The following is an 18,070-nucleotide window of genomic DNA, read 5'->3' on the forward strand; positions in this document are numbered from 1 at the left end:
TTGGTTAGTCCAGCCGATGAAGAAATTAATTGTCACAAACATCCCTAATATTACATAACAGACAACAGAAAACAAGACAGTTTTTTTTCTAATAGAGGTATAATAAAAGTTTTTTAAATTATCCTACATTTTATAAAAGAGAACATTTATTAAAGAGTATGTATTTAATTAAAAAACTCTGTTCATCTAAAGCAGGGGTCAACAACCTTTAAGACCCAAAGAGCCATAACTGGCCTATCTGGGGTTGAAAGGCTCGATAAATGCACGGCGTTTCGCCGGGTACACCGGCTTCCGCGAGTGTGATGCTTATTTTGAGCGATGAAAAAATAACAAAATATAATTTTATTTGTATATTGCAAAATCACAATAATCTTCCAATTTAGAACTACAAGTAAAAAAAAGAACTGGCATAAATAAAATACACTTCAGCTAAATACTAATTTATTTTCCCAAACCACGCAGAGCCGCACTATAAGGACTAAAGAGCCGCATGAGGCTCCGGAGCCGCAGGTTGCCGACCCCTGATCTAAAGGCTATAACAAAAAGCTTCCTGCTGGAAAATGAAATGTCCCCATTAAGAGTCTGAATCAGGAGCCGATGACATTACTCTGTAAACTCTCAAAGCACTTTAATAAACAAGCAAACAGTTCCACCTCTCGCATTATTGCGTAAAGTTGACAGCGCGTCAGGCAAATAGGCAGGCTCCATCCCCGGCCTCTAGCGACTGTGGAAGTCGCTACATCTTTAGTCAACAAAAAACGGCATTCTGGAGAAGCCAGCCACAAGCAGGATCAAAGAAATCAGATCAAGGAACCTGAAAGACGCCAAGTAAGTGCAGCGCATCTGAATGAGTGAGCCCAGCAGCACCGACACACCTGACGCAATTTTGAGGAGCGCAGGTAAGAATACCTGTGCATGTCTGGTTGTGGAAAAGGAAGCGACATTGCATTAGCGCTGAGATGTTTTAAGAGGAGACACTGAATGGAATGAATGTTGGTTAAATGTGCAATGTTTTTGGCTGCGCTCTTGGATTGATGACTGCGCTGCGTCTTATTAATTATGCTGCTTGGATGATGTTCAAATGGACAATTAAAGTGCCGTTACGTTGAAAGGATTTTATGGTCAAAGTCTATTGTGGCTTCCAGTGGATATATGTTTTAATGGATGATCACTGAAGATTAAAATAAATAAATAAATAAAAAATCGAACAAACAAACGGGAAAATCATGAGTCAAACAGGTGATGATGATTGTCCCTCTAATGATTTGGGGGGAAAGAGAGAAAGAAAAATGACTGGAAAGGCATTGTTGAATAAAATCGAAAAATCACAAAATGAATGCAAAATATATGTTAATAAAATGAAAGGACTAATACAAAAAATGAAAGCGCTCATGCAACACAATGAAAATCTTTCTCAAATTAAGCAGTATTTGGTGGATTTAAAGGCACTGTGCGAAAAGGCTTCAAGTTCACATGTTGAGGTGTTGTCTTTGGTGCCAGAGGAAGTAATAAAACAAGAGGAATGCTTTTCAAGTATCATGAAATACACAAATGTGTTTTTAAATGAAATTCAGAACTGGATAAATCAAAGAGAACAAAATCCTGCTGTTTGTCCAAAGCAAATCAATTTATTGGAAAACAATGTTGCATCAAATACACTCTCAGAAATAGAGGTACGAGAGAAGAACATTTTTGTACCTATAGGTACATTTTTTAAAAATGTTCCCTTAAAAGTACAATACTGGTCTTTAAAAGTCCAGAAATGCCCCTTTAAAGGTACAATTTGAAATAAAGTACAAATCTGTACCATTTTGACTTGTACTGCAGTGAAGGTGACAGAATGTGGTAATGGGTCAGCATGGGAAAATCTGGATGGGCCTGGTTAATTGTAAAATTCATATGAGATGTGAGTGTGCTCATAAAAGCTACATGTTATAATCAAATCTGTTGGTCCTCTCCTCTGTACATAAATTATCCTATGATGCAAAGAATATCTGTAACCTACCTTTGTGTAAGTTATGTTAAATTATATTTTAAAAACACACACAATGACATGCAGGCACAACCAAATGATGTTAAAAAAAACTGGTCCATTTCCATTTTATTAAGTTTCAGTTATAATTTTTAATGTTTTAAATCTTGGTTGTAGCCTTCAAAAACGTGAAATCATATTACTGTTATGTTTGGCCATTTACTTTTTCGCTTTTACTACATCCTAGAATTGTTCATTAATTGGGAGGTTTTTATGGAATTTGCAACATCAAGTTAAACCGAGGTTCTTTGGAAGTTAAAATGTCAAGCAGATTTTTATGTTACGGTGACTACATTTTGTAAGTTACAAATATAGTTCGCCAAGACAGCATAACGGTTTCCAAACGCATTAATACCACAATGTCCATGTATCAAGTTCGCAACGCGCATTAATCCCAAAGGCTGAAAAGCCAGCAGCGATGAGTGCTCCGCCTCCGCGCTGACTAGCGTTGAGGCAGAAAATGACTCTCAGGGGGTTATCGATGGAGGAGCTCCTTAAAAAGTTGATGGAAGAAGGCATTGATGTCAGACGACGAGGCGCAAAGGTTTAGAGGTAAGTCGGGTGTGATTTTGTGTTTTTATAAAAATTACAACGTGTAATTTTACAGTAGAGTTAGCAAAAGTCCGAAGAGCTAGCTTTAACATGGGTGAATGCTAGCAGTTAGCTAAGTTTTAAACAAAGAAAGGTACAAATGTGGACTATTTAGACTGTTGGTGGAATGTTCAACGTCTGTCTGCCCGCCGTATTCCAGTGTTTTATCAATAAATAGTCACTAACCGTGTACAACAATGTAAAAAAATCAATAATTTCTCAAAACATGCTAGTATGTAAATATAGGTATTAACAAAATCGTTCTCTAAGCAAAATTCATCCCATCTAACGTGTTTCCCGCTCAAAGGGATTTTAAACAATGGAAGGTACACATTTGTACCATTCCACCTACTTAGTGGGATTTGGGATTTTCGAATATGAGAACTGTAAGCTCTGCGCAGGGACACTGTCTGCAACCCAAGAATTGTTAAGATGATTGGGGAAACAGCTAATGATTTTTTTTGTCTCTAAATCTGATTATTATTATTTTCTGTATTAACTGATTAATCAAGCTGTTTATTAGCTTTAGAATTTTTGTTCAAGGGTTAAAGCACTTTACATTTATCTCCAGTCTGTGTCTTTAAACATGTCAAAAGTTTAAATCCTCAATGTAAAATGTCATTCTTTTGTCTATTCTGCTCTTTTCATTTCCAGTTGTGTGATGAGGTTGATTTAATGCATCCCTGCCAAGACAACATCTGTCGCCGCTTTAGCAAAAACTTCACTGCTGTTCTTCAAATGACCAAGGATTTGCCACTGAAGAAGGTCTACATGGAGGCAAGAGAGAATGCACTGGCTGAAGACATTACAGGTGCTAATTTGACCTCATACAAATAGTAAATTTTGTGACAATTCATTTGCTCTCTCTTCCAAAGATAATTGATGTACCATAGTGTCATGTGAAGAGCATGTTAATGGGAATTTGCATGCTATCAAAATCTAATGAAGTGCATTTGCATCTGTATGACCTAGGAATTGACTTCAAGGGGGCACTTCTCTTGCCATCCATCTTCAAGGAGAAGATAGAAGATTTCATCATCCTTGGAGAGGTAAATGCATGATGCAATGCATAGCCTTTGGCCACAAGTTTCATTCTTGGGGTTTTGTTGGCATGGAGCTGAATTCAGCTGCGGTTCAGCATCACAGCTAAGCTAATGTAGGGGAAACACTGCTGTTAATCCACAGTGCTGCTGTGCTCTTGGGTTTTGTCTGGTGTTTATATAGATAGATAGACCTTTATTGTCCCCTTAGGAAAATTCTTCTTCACAGGTACTGTCACTGTCAGGGGTGATTGCTTTTGCCCTTGAATATTATGTCAAACTTTAGCAGCTTATCAAACACTACCACAACAGTCATTGGTCAAGAAGCTTTTTGTTTGGAGTATGGGCCATGTTTACAGGTTATCAGAATAGACAGTTTTGTTTTCTAGCAAATAAAGAAGGTAATTTGAGGAATCTGTTGAAAATCCACTTGGCACATATTGCTTAAACATACTGTATACTAATGTTTTTCTTCCTCTTCTGCAGAATACTCCCACGAGTCCATACCCAACCATTCGAATGAAGGATAAGAGTTGGACAACTGCCCTCTTAAGACAGTGTCGCCGTGTTGTGACAGTTGAAGGAGTGGATGTTTGCTCGTGCCGCTCGCTGGATGAGGCCTACATCTCAGCATTCTCCACCTTCTTCGTGTTCAACATGACCTACCCTGCATACTTCAAGAAAACACTTGTCTTTCTTCAGAACTGCATTGTCAACATAGGAGACCAGGGAGACAAACCCCTGCCAGTAAGTGTCGCCAGGGTACTTAACCAACTCTATTAAATACGCCCCCACCCAAGTGTCACTACCTTATTCACTACCCAATGCTGATTTTGATGTATGGTCCTCTTCGCCCTTTGTGGTGTATGAGATATGAAAGCAAGCATCAATATTTCAAAAATCTAGCGAGTAAATGCAAAAACTTTGTAAACATCACTGCAACTCTTAGCAATCGTCATCAAATGAAACAGTGCTGGGAGTTTTCTTCAGATAAGTTGCTTGTTGACTTTGAACATTCACTCAGCACAAGTGTCAGTGTGCCATTTTCATCTCTGCCAGGTGACTTACAGAATGCTCTGGAAATGAACAAAAGTTTTACAGATGTGCATTTTCAGGATAAAGTGCTTCAGCGTGTGTCTGCTATATCTGTCAGCAGTGTCAAATATGAACTTGAGGATGTTTTTGTAGTTGGCCATGTACACACTGAAGCCATACCTCAATTCTTTAAAATCAAGTATATTTTGAATGTTGATACTTGTTGGGTATTGTGTGGGAAACTGTTACTTCCTTGCACTTGTGAATGTCATTTCCATGCTTACCAAGTGGCAGTTGACAATGACTGGATCCTGTTCAATCCAGGAAATGAATTACTTTCAAGCTCTAGACACGTATTTAGTTGATGATAGGCTGTTTGTGTCCTTGAGGTATTCTGTGTGACGTGATTGCAAGAATATTTGTATGTATGTATGTGTGCGTGTGCGTGCGTGCGTATGTATGTGCGTGCTTGTTGAAGTAGAGCAAAACATTTGTGTGGACAGTTTATTAAATACATGCCATCTCTGTGATCCGTCAAAACATTGTGTTCAGGTGTTTAATGTCTTTATGTGATTGTTTACTTTTTTTCTTCTTTTTTTTTTTTTTTTTTTTTTTTTTTAAATGAATGTATTTTTCTTGACATGTCCTATGGCAGGGGTGTCAAACTCAAATACACAGTGGGCCAAAATTCAAATCTAGAACAAGGTCGCGGGCTAACATTAATATTTATTGAAAAATATCTTCCTCCAGATATAAGAATGAATCTCTTCTTATGGACTCAAACAAGTTTTGGTGAAAAACTGAATGTGGAACAAGCAAAGCTTAATACTAAACAATGTATATATTAGCTGTATAATACCAGTAGGCCAGCTCTAATAGTAATTTGGTATGGCTTCGCGGGCCAAATGTAATTAGGCTGCGGGCCAAATTTGGCCCGCGGGCCAGAGTTTGACACCTATGTCCTATGGCAATATACGAATGTAATCAAGGATGTATTCCTGTGGTTGTTTAAGTGCTTTGATGTGATTCTATTATCGAAAATAAATGGTTAAATAACCAAATATTTTGAACTATTGGGGGTACATTTTTGTCTCTTTAGGTACGAAATAGGTTGTCGCTGGGGGGGTACCCTCATAGGTACCCTATTGTACCCTTTTCAAGGGAACATTTCTGTACTATAGTTTCAAGGTACATTTATGTCTTAGGAAAGTACATGATTGTACTTCAGATGGTACAAAAATGTACCAAGCCTAAAGGGTACAGAAATGTCCTTCAAAAAGGAACACCCCCAGCGACAAGCATTTGTACCCTTTTTGGTACACTTTGGTACCCCTATTTCTGAGAGTGTACTGAGACAGAAGTGGAGGATGATATCAAGCCAAGTGATAGTGTTTCTGTTGTGATATTTTGATACCATGGTAGCATTTACTGAGTATTGTTTTTGATGATATTATACAAAGGACCCTGTTTCTGCAATGCCCTTTGTTTTAACCTCATCTCCTCTTGCTGTGTCAACTGAAGATTTTATGGTGTGAAAGTAGATACTAAGGTTGGAGGGAAAACACCAACAAATCACTCTTTTACTTATCACTCCCTTGCAGAAGATGTTTATGTGAAGACCATCTGGGTTGTGTCAGAACTCATGGATGTAGGAGACCTCTGTATAAGATTTATAGGCCTTGTGAGTGCATCTTTATTGCCCTAGTTGAACAAAGGATTCCAACTGTCGAAGGACACCACCCCACCCAGTGGGCAGGGTCTGAACTGAAACTTGTTGTCTGCCTATAAAAACTGCTGCACAAAGAATAAACTTTGAGTTAGTTTGGGATGACAATTTAGAACAGTCTCCGCGTCTTTTTGTTCTTCCAAACTGCTCCCGGTACTCCGGCCGGTGCTGTAATTAACCGTTGATCATACTTGAGAATATTTTAATTGTTATAGGTTAAAGGATGAACTCTGATGATGAAAGCCCACGCCTCAGAGAAACCCGGAATGGAGTTTCTTGCAGTTTCAAATGTTGAAAGCCACAAAACTTCTTCAAGATCTTCAACTTCATCTGTTCGTATGAAAGCTGAGGCAGAGTTGGCAGCTTTAAAGACGCGGGGAAAAGGACACTGTACCTGTCGATGCACGTTTCCCAAAATCTAAACGAGTCATATCGCTCCATGTTTGCTACTTTTGGTTTTTGGTTTTCTCCCGCAGAGTAAGAGCATCGCAGGAGCTCCTGAAGTCAAACGACGCCTCCCAGCACTCATTTATTAAAACGGAGTCGATGCCAAAAGTCTTAAACGTTAGAATCAAAGCAACAGCTGTGAACTCAGTCATGGTGTCATGTGCAGCCTTCATCTTACTGTCACTACTTTTTCATTTTAGGGTACGTGAGGTAAAGCGTCCGTCGATGTAGCTTGATTGTACAAAATTATTTTTCTACGTTATTAACAAAACAGAGCAGAGACTGATGCTGCTCCTGTCTGACCCCCTTGTGTATGGCACGTGTGTGTGTGTGTGTGTGTGTGTGTGTGTGTGTGTGTGTGTGTGTGTGGCAGTCGCTGTGTGAGTGTGATATCACATCTGCATCACTCAAGCGTAGACGGGCCCGCGTCAGACAACAATAAACAAAAAGCAGAAAAAGGCCAACAGTAAAAACTCAGACTCCAGCATGAGCTCCTTCCTGCTGCTTAACCAATCACCTTCCTCCATATCATCACTGCTCCCTCCCTCCTCCTCTCTCCATCCTACACCACCTTTGTTATTTAACACCGACCCCCCCAATCTGATAATCAGACAAATTCCCAAACACCTGACTTCACTGTGTCGACACCGTTCCTGACCATTTCTGACCTCAGTTCAGCTCTGCTATTATCCTCACATTAAGGGTTCGTTCACCTGCCTGCAGATGATCTGTGAGCTCGTCGGTTGTAAATTAAACTCTAAGCACACTGAGGGTAACCGGGAGGCGTTCAGGACCTGCAGTGCAGAGCTGCAACATGACAAAAAGGGATGGGGGCTCAGATCTCCTGAACAGGGTGGAAACAACACGGTGGGTTTGTGCTGTTTGTGATTCCTGCTCCGTCACTCTGGTGGAGACGACTGCAGCTCAGCAGCGCTCCCTGCTGATCCTCTGATGAAGATGTCAACAGTATGTAAACTGAGCTGATGTGCTGCTGTTTGAGCCCACGTGGTAGCGTACGTCCAGTATGGGAGAACTTAGTCACCGGTGCTGTCTTTGCTTGTGCTCTAGCTTTAGCCTGTTTGATTGTTTGTTTTCTATTTTATTACTGCCTAAAAGGGGAGGTGGGGGAAACACATGCCTGACTTCTCCTGTCAGAGGTTTTGTAAGCTCACTGGAAGGGAAACGTGCACAATGTAAATCATAAAACAACTGACTGGGGCTGTGCTGCAGGTGGATCAGTGCTGTGGACAGTAGCTGTGGAAAAGAGACTGGACAAAGACTCTCAGCCTTAAATACAGGACAGAGGATGATCCGATCATCTTTCAGCTAACAGTGTCGAGCAGAAGGACGGCCGGCTGATGCGTCCGTACGAACCCTTTTGTACTCACTCCTGTGTATAAGGAGGCGGCGAGGGGTTGTGTAGTTAACCTCAGCACCACACAGCTACAGCAGAGGAGAGAACACAAACGAGTCCTTTCATTCGGCTCTGTTCTTTCTCCTTGTCGGTTTTATAAGCTAACACTAGAGGGCGCCATTGTGGCACATTCAGCGCTCACTCTGAGGTCACTGGACAGAGAAGAAAATACCAAACTGGGAGACGGATGGAGACGAAACATCTGGAAGATCAGAACTGTACATTTTTAAGTGTAAGAAAAAAAACAGACAAAATATTTGTAAATATTAAGTTTCTTGTTTATTTTGTTTTGTTTTTTGGGGGTTTTTTGGAGTGAATGAATGATATGCTTAGTTTGTGATGACAAAAGACAACAGGTGCAGTTTGTAATGAGAAGAAAAAAATGGCCGTTAGCTTGAGGTTTCAAATGAGTTCATCCTTACCACCGATCAGTTTTGTCTTTGTTTTTTCAACATTTATTTTATTTTTGTCATAACGTTGATCGTTATCATGTGACCATCCTGTAGCAGGAAGGTCGCTGTAGCAGAAGTCATCTCCACTGAAGCCCCCTCACAGCAGAGGGCCAGTCATGCTGTTTATTAGGATTTGCTAGTTTTCAGTGAGAAAAAACATTTTCATCAAGTTTTAAATCCTTTCGTTGCTCTTTTCTCTGTGATTGTCATAAATTCGTCGTCCTCTTTTCAAGCCTTAGCTCGCTTTTATTTTGAAATATGAGTCTTGTGATCAGAGATGAATCTGTGCTGCATGATGTGCGTAACATCAGAGCGATAAAAGCCAGCTTTGCCTTTCAGTGATTCGCAGTAAGGACATAAATGACCTAAACTGAGACTGAAAAAAGTGCAGTCAGTTAAATGTTAGCTCACCTAACATGTAGCAGTGTTTACATGTAGCCATGTTTGACAGACTCCAGGGCTTTGATACCATAAGATGCCTCATATCCTCACAGACTCATGAGATCACACAGGTGGTCTGACCTGCTCGTGTCACACTGTGCTGTCTGTCTGTCTGTCCGTTGTTTTTCTCCTGCAGTGATGTTATGTAGCAGAAAAACAGTTGGATGCTGGAAAAGTGCAGAGCGATGGGTGACGTGTGGAGAACATCACAGTCTGTGTGTGTTCAACAGCTGTTAGAGCCACACTTTGTCCTTTCTGTGGTATAACTGCTGGATTTATTTTATTCCAACACTCAAAAACTGTCAGCAAAGCAAAACTTCATGATTGGATGATCCTGTGTCACGTCCACAGTGTCAAACGTGCACAGAGACAGTGACACCCACAGAGAAACCCTCAGCTTGGTGTCCATTGCAAATCTGCACCTGTTGTCTTGTTTCTACTTTCTTTGTTGAACTCAGAAACTCGAGACTTGAGATGAAGAAAAATGTTAAATAATGGAATAAAAAAAAGATGATTATTAAAAAAAGTAAAGTAAAATTATATAAATAAATGAGGTGATGATATTTCTGTTTACTTTAGAAGTTATTATACACTGTATGCTGTGATTCTGATCTGGGAAACATTAAAGACATTCATAGCCAGACTGCTGACTTTGTGTTTTTATTCAGTCGCCTAACAGAAGTGCAGTAAGAAACGATTTAGCCCATCCTGATTTCTTAGCTGTTTGCATATTTGACACACTTACGTGTTTCAGATCATGAAGAACATTTTTATGATAGATAAAGATGCCCAGAGTCAGTATAAAATAAAGCTTTTACATGTATTGCTGGGAGGTCGGCAGCTCCCTCCACTGCTTGGCCCTCTGTGAAAAACAACTGGGATCCAGCTTCCCTGTGATGCTGAATCATATAAGCGGAAGAAAATAGATAGAAGGATGGATGATTGTATTTTGTGTACAATCGTTGAAGTGTAAAAAGGGTTGGCCCTCCGTGGTGCCCTAAGCAAAGTTTGATTTTTGGAGCCCTTTAATAGTGCCAATAATAGTGATTAATGATCACCTACTATAAATGTATTTCATTTTCTAATGTTGATGTTGTTGTAATCCACAGTGAAAAATGTCATAAAAACAGAGAGAAACAATAGATAAAACCTGAGAGCTGCACAGTTGCAGCAGTGTGGTTTACGTCATTCTGTTGTCAGCCTGTTTTACACATCGGTGGTTTCTTATTGACATGTAAAAAGATCTGAAATCGTAGTAAATTCAGCTGCTATTGTGGGCTGGGGATGATTTACACTTAACATTTTAATAACTGGGTACTGAATGTCAGAGGCCCAATGTTCCCTCTAATTTTTCACGTGTCTGAGCGAACACACAAACTCCCTGAGCGATCCCTTGGACCAATGAGCGACATCAGACGTGTGCACTGTGGTCACGCCGGCATCGAATCCATCCAAGTTACATGGTTTATTAAAAGAATCAAATTACAGCGTTTACATTTATGTTAGACTACTTTTAATTAACTGCTTTAGCCCATTTACCATGAAAATGTAAAAAAAATCTTGTTCATGACCTGTGCAGTATGTTAACACTATTGGAAGTAAAAATAACTTGAACTCCAATTTCGAAAACACAACTTTCTTTTTTCTTTTATACAGCTCTGACTTGTATCATGAGTCTGTGGTCTGGGAGAGAGTCCTGTAACTCTCTGTCTACAAAATATAGTAAATAATGACCAATGCTGAGCAATTAATTATATAGTTACTTCTTCAAAAAAGTAACTCAGTTTGGCAAACAAAGTTTTTTGCAGCTATTTTTTTAAATGCAGCCAAGGCGTTTTTAAATAAACATTTCAAACTATTTACAGAACAATCAGCTGTTCTGCATCAAATCTGATGCCACACAAATTATTTGTTCCCCTCCAAAAAATAATTTCTGTCCACTATGAGATAAAGGAAAAGAACAACAGCCTGATACCTGCAGGCCTGACAGCAGGAGATGTATCACTCCTGTAACACCTGTAACATTCAGCAGTCGCCTCATTGTTCTGACACACACAACAAAACTATTGACTACACTACACACTAACTACACAAGATTTGCGCTAAACGTTGCAAATCTCTCACATCTCAAAGCACCGCCATCACTCCTAAAACTTCCCCCCGTTTCTTAACAACTAGACGCCACGTTGCCATATCATTCTTTGATTGGTCGACATGGTACTTTTTTGGACGAATAGGAAAGGCAGAGGGGGGTGGGGTTTGTTTTTGCTCACAGGTGGAGAGCGCTTTCGAGTGTTTTCCTTATAAAACGCCGTTTTTACCGTTTCTTCCTGCAGTAAATATAAACAACGATAGTATTCAGAAAGAAAACAAAACATTGCAGATGTTTTTATCACAACTCTGGTTTTACGTGGTCTATCAACACAATTTAAAAACTGGTGTAAAGTCCCCAATTTTTCCGTCAATTGTTCCGTCTGTCCTGCTCACATCTCCAATGGTTGTACACGTTGTCATTAACATGGCTTCACTCCACATCAGCCACGCCGCTTTGCCAGCTAAAACACTGGTGTCGGCACATAAGGACGCTGTCATAGCCTGTCAACAACGTTGATTGGCTGCGCATACACGCATTATTGGCTGGACTATGGGATAAGGTGGCATCGTTCCCATATGGGAGCAGCCAGTCACTTACTGACCAACACTGCAAAACAGAATTGTTAAAGTATTAATTTTAATTTCAATTCAGGTTAGATTTTTTTGGTGCGCAACGCAGAATTTCTGTGCGCAGAGACTGTGCCAGCAGTGCGCAATTGCGCACGTGCGCAGCTTAGAGGGAACATTGCATAGGCCCACTAAAAGTTACAAAATAAGCTACTATCAAATACATTTTCTGTAAACACATCAGAAGGTTATTTATGTGGCAAAAAGTTAGATCTATACAAAATGTTGCAGGGAAACAGAGAAGGAGCTCGTATAGGTTTGAGTTTTATTCACATCTATTGTGCAGGTACAAATAGCAGAGTGGAAAACTTTATATTTTGTGTTTGCAAACATTAATTTATGAAGATTAATTAACATGAGTGTAGCACAAAGTAAAGGTGGAAGCAGTATTCTGACATGACAGTGCAATCAAAACACATTTTGCCACAACAATCTGTGAATAATTGTGACAAACAACTGTCACTTTAATATTGGACAGACTAGTTGTGCAGCCCTAACCTGAAATATGCTGTTTGTTCTGAATGAAAAACGTTAGTCTTTGGTAAACATTTTAATCCCATTTATAGATGCAATATGTTATTTCAGTTAAGACTAAATGTTACCACACGTTCCCATCATTAGAGCGCATTTAAAGTGTGGAGAAGTCTGTGAAGGTTCTCAGTCATCCAGGTCATCGTAGTCTAAGGAGCTTGCTAAGAAAAGCGTCTGGACTTCTTTGAGTTACTTGAAGACGTTTCACCTCTCATCCGAGAAGCTTCTTCAGTTCTAAGGGTCAAATGGTGGAGAGTCCAAGCTGTATTGAAGAATTTCTAACTTCATGTAGGCTAAACAGCGGCCTAGAATTAGACTCAAAACCCTGCAGTGCCCAAAATAAAGGGGGCGTTAATGTACCAGATTCTACAGAACACCAGAAATAACTGCTAAGATGGGTCCAACACATCTGAGTTCATGCTGGAGGAACTGTGGGACACACTCTGCCAACCACACTCATATATTGTGGCTCTGCCTTAAACTCTGTGTATTCTGGAGGCAGATATTTGATGCTCTCAAAGACATTTTCCAAGGTAAATATTCCACTAAGTCCTACAGTAGCAGTGTTGGGAAGGATTGCAGAACATATTGACTGCAAAGCCAAAAGTTACCTGCTAAATATATGACTCACTGCAGCCCTAAAATGCATAACTATCAGATGGTTAAAACCAGATATAATCTATGGATCCATGTCTGTCTGATGGAACAAATTACATACTCAGACTACAGAAACAAGTCTTTGAGAAACGGTGGGGACCCATGTTACCTTTCCTATTACAATGAAGAACACCACCTAGTTTTGTGAGCTCTCTCTCTCTCCACACACACACACACACACACACACACACACACACACACACACACACACACACACACACACACACACACACACACACACACACACACAGCATGTTATGCCAGTTTCAGCTGAAACTATGTTTCAAACCATAATCCGGGTTTTTAGTTCACCATTTATGAGGTTTCAAGAAGAAAATAAAAGACAGATCTGAATGTTTGAAAATGTTTTGGAAAGATTCTGTAAAGATGAGATGAAAAATACTCAAAGGATAAATTTAATTGGTTTATTATTTAGATAAGAATAACAAGCAAGTAAATGAAGAAACAAGGTAAAATGAAGTAATAATGAAAGAAGTTAAACAAGTAAATGAAGAAACAAGGTAAAATGAAGTAATAATGAAAGAAGTTAAACAAGTAAAAGAAGAAACCAGGTAAAATGAAGTAATAATGAAAGAAGTTAAACAAGTAAATGAAGAAACAAGGTAAAATGAAGTAATAATGAAAGAAGTTAAACAAGTAAATGAAGAAACAAGGTAAAATGAAGTAATAATGAAAGAAGTTAAACAAGTAAATGAAGAAACAAGGTAAAATGAAGTAATAATGAAAGAAGTTAAACAAGTAAATGAAGAAACAAGGTAAAATGAAGTAATAATGAAAGAAGTTAAACAAGTAAATGAAGAAAAAAGGTAAAATGAAGAAATAATGAAAGAAGTTAAACAAGTAAATGAAGAAACAAGGTAAAATGAAGTAATAATGAAAGAAGTTAAACAAGTAAATGAAGAAACAAGGTAAAATGAAGTAATAATGAAAGAAGTTAAACAAGTAAATGAAGAAACAAGGTAAAATGAAGTAATAATGAAAGAAGTTAAACAAGTAAATGAAGAAACAAGGTAAAATGAAGTAATAATGAAAGGAGTTAAACAAGTAAATGAAGAAACAAGGTAAAATGAAGTAATAATGAAAGAAGTTAAACAAGTAAATGAAGAAACAAGGTAAAATGAAGTAATAATGAAAGAAGTTAAACAAGTAAATGAAGAAACAAGGTAAAATGAAGTAATAATGAAAGAAGTTAAACAAGTAAATGAAGAAAAAAGGTAAAATGAAGTAATAATGAAAGAAGTTAAACAAGTAAATGAAGAAAAAAGGTAAAATGAAGAAATAAGGAAAGAAGTTAGGAGAGAAAACCCCAACAATCCCCTCTGAGCAAGCACTTGGCGACAGTGGGGAGGAAAAACTGCCTTTAAACGGGCAGAAACCTCCGGCAGAACCAGGCTCAGGAGGGGACAGTCAACTGCCGGGACTGGTTGGGGGGGTTAACAGAGGTGGAGCAAGACGAGGCTACATCAGGTGAGGAAGCAGTAGCGTCTCTCCTCTGGAAAAAGTGGAACCATTTTTTCTTTTTTTTCATGCACTTTTCCACGAGCGCTTTTTTCTCCACGATGAGATTTCTCAGCTCGTCGATGGTTTCTGCGTTTTTTTTCTTCAAGTTTCTCACATCTTTGTTCCATCTCTTCCAATGCTGCTTGTTGTTCTTCAAGCTTGTCTTTGAGTTGTTTGGATGTTTCCTCCTGTATCAGCTTGTCCTTGTGCATGTCTGCATTTCTCTGTTGGACCTCTTTGTGCTTGTCTTCTAACTGCTTCTTTCTTTTCTTGATTTCTTGATTTTTGTCTTCATGTATTTTGTCTTCTTGTTGTTTTTGTGACTGCATTTGAGTGTGTTCACTCTTCAAGTTATTGAATTCCACCAAACGCCCCTTAACGAGCTCGGAGTTGTTTCTCGCTATCTGATCGATCCTTTTCTGCATCTGTGAGCACCGTTTCTCCAGTTTGTCCCTTTCTTCTTCCACTTTAGTTGCTTTGTCCTCCAGCTGATTACAAAACTCTTGCAGTTTTAGATTTTTAGACTGAAAGTCCTGGACGATGCGTTTTCCTTCTTTCAGTCTTTTTTGTTGTTGCTCTTTCTGTTGAAGAAGGTCTTTATTTTGGCGCAGTGTTTCATCCAGGCTTTCTTTCAGCATGCGGTATTTTTCCTGCATGCTCTTCAGTTTGTGCTGCATGTCTTGTTGCTTTTTGTCCTGCTCTTCCTTCTGTTGGAGGAATTTATTCTTTTCTTCCACAGCTTCATGGAGCTGTCTTTGGAGGAGCAGATTTTTTCGGTCCATGTATTGGAGATCCCGCTGTATCTTATCAGTCATCGTTTTCTTGTCTTGGAGCTGGTTGGTCATTTCTTTTAGTTCTGCGCGCTTTTGCCTGTTTTCTTTATTGAGGTGCACAATCTGCTCTCGGGCCTGAGCAAACTTGATTCCCCAGCCCTCATTAATAATGTTTATGTCCGGCTGGCGCTGTTGTCTTTCTTCCAGCTCTTTATTTTGGGCTTCCATTCGTCTACACTTGTCCTCCAGTTGAAGTTTTTCTTCTTCAATTTGTTGCATTTTTTTCTGGAGAAGGTAGTTTTCCTTCCTACTCTCCTCTAATGCCCTTTGGGAGGATGAGACGCCATTTGGGGAAATCGGCCGGCCACTCCAGGAAGGAGAGGCGGCGTAATCTTTTTGAATTGGTTGTTTTTTTCTTGGAAACATGTTGGAGTTTCTATACGATGACTTTGAAGAGCTTTCCAAATGTTTCTGTGGTGAACGTTTTGTATGCTGCAAACACAGATGCTGCTGAAACGAACTAAAACTTGCTGTTTCTCACCCCTATTTAAGGAAAAACATCAAAGGACTTATGACGTTCTATGACATCATCACTCCAATGAGATTGTCACAAGACGTTTTGGAATGGGGTGTTTTTTTTTAAACTGTTTTCAAACTTAACTTAAAATTTCATTGTTTCCTAGTTGTGGACTATTGGTTAGTCCAGCCGATGATGAAATTAATTGTCACAAACATCCCTAATATTACATAACAGACAACAGAAAACAAGACAGTTTTTTTTTCTAATAGAGGTATAATAAAAGTTTTTTTAATTATCCTACTTTTTATAAAAGAGAACATTTATTAAAGAGTATGTATTTAATTAAAAAACTCTGTTCATCTAAAGCAGGGGTCAGCAACCTTTAAGACCCAAAGAGCCATAATTGGCCTATCTGGGGTTGAAAGGCTCGATAAATGCACGGCGTTTCGCCGGGTACACCGGCTTCCGCGAGTGTGATGCTTATTTTGAGCGATGAAAAAATAACAAAATATAATTTTATTTGTATATTGCAAAATCACAATAATCTTCCAATTTAGAACTACAAGTAAAAAAAAAAGAACTGGCATAAATAAAATACACTTCAGCTAAATACTAATTTATTTTCCCAAACCACGCAGAGCCGCACTATAAGGACTAAAGAGCCGCATGAGGCTCCGGAGCCGCAGGTTGCCGACCCCTGATCTAAAGGCTATAACAAAAAGCTTCCTGCTGGAAAATGAAATGTCCCCATTAAGAGTCTGAATCAGGAGCCGATGACATTACTCTGTAAACTCTCAAAGCACTTTAATAAACAAGCAAACAGTTCCACCTCTCGCATTATTGCGTAAAGTTGACAGCGCGTCAGGCAAATAGGCAGGCTCCATCCCCGGCCTCTAGCGACTGTGGAAGTCGCTACATCTTTAGTCAACAAAAAACGGCATTCTGGAGAAGCCAGCCACAAGCAGGATCAAAGAAATCAGATCAAGGAACCTGAAAGACGCCAAGTAAGTGCAGCGCATCTGAATGAGTGAGCCCAGCAGCACCGACACACCTGACGCAATTCTGAGGAGCGCAGGTAAGAATACCTGTGCATGTCTGGTTGTGGAAAAGGAAGCGACATTGCATTAGCGCTGAGATGTTTTAAGAGGAGACACTGAATGGAATGAATGTTGGTTAAATGTGCAATGTTTTTGGCTGCGCTCTTGGATTGATGACTGCGCTGCGTCTTATTAATTATGCTGCTTGGATGATGTTCAAATGGACAATTAAAGTGCCGTTACGTTGAAAGGATTTTATGGTCAAAGTCTATTGTGGCTTCCAGTGGATATATGTTTTAATGGATGATCACTGAAGATTAAAATAAATAAATAAATAAAAAATCGAACAAACAAACGGGAAAATCATGAGTCAAACAGGTGATGATGATTGTTCCTCTAATGATTTGGGGGAAAGAGAGAAAGAAAAATGACTGGAAAGGCATTGTTGAATAAAATCGAAAAATCACAAAATGAATGCAAAATATATGTTAATAAAATGAAAGGACTAATACAAAAAATGAAAGCGCTCATGCAACACAATGAAAATCTTTCTCAAATTAAGCAGTATTTGGTGGATTTAAAGGCACTGTGCGAAAAGGCTTCAAGTTCACATGTTGAGGTGTTGTCTTTGGTGCCAGAGGAAGTAATAAAACAAGAGGAATGCTTTTCAAGTATCATGAAATACACAAATGTGTTTTTAAATGAAATTCAGAACTGGATAAATCAAAGAGAACAAAATCCTGCTGTTTGTCCAAAGCAAATCAATTTATTGGAAAACAATGTTGCATCAAATACTGAGACAGAAGTGGAGGATGATATCAAGCCAAGTGATAGTGTTTCTGTTGTGATATTTTGATACCATGGTAGCATTTACTGAGTATTGTTTTTGATGATATTATACAAAGGACCCTGTTTCTGCAATGCCCTTTGTTTTAACCTCATCTCCTCTTGCTGTGTCAACTGAAGATTTTATGGTGTGAAAGTAGATATTAAGGTTGGAGGGAAAACACCAACAAATCACTCTTTTACTTATCACTCCCTTGCAGAAGATGTTTATGTGAAGACCATCTGGGTTGTGTCAGAACTCACGGATGTAGGAGACCTCTGTATAAGATTTATAGGCCTTGTGAGT

At 39.0% G+C, this 18,070-nt stretch overlaps 1 protein-coding gene across 1 annotated transcript; it reads left to right on the forward strand.

Annotated features, from left to right (window-relative positions):
- The first annotated feature begins 2,433 nt into the window (after positions 1 to 2,433).
- On the forward strand, positions 2,434 to 5,880 carry LOC309693148 (uncharacterized protein). Its single transcript, XM_082512152.1, has 4 exons — positions 2,434 to 2,584; positions 3,278 to 3,434; positions 3,596 to 3,672; positions 4,150 to 5,880. Exons 2-4 carry the CDS (start codon positions 3,299 to 3,301, stop codon positions 4,444 to 4,446), a joined length of 510 nt encoding a protein of 169 aa, XP_082368278.1. The 5' UTR covers positions 2,434 to 2,584; positions 3,278 to 3,298; the 3' UTR covers positions 4,447 to 5,880.
- Positions 5,881 to 18,070: the final 12,190 nt, after the last annotated feature.

Source organism: Aulonocara stuartgranti, assembly GCF_965226115.1.
Source record: "Aulonocara stuartgranti genome assembly, chromosome: 3".
NCBI lineage: Eukaryota > Metazoa > Chordata > Actinopteri > Cichliformes > Cichlidae > Aulonocara > Aulonocara stuartgranti.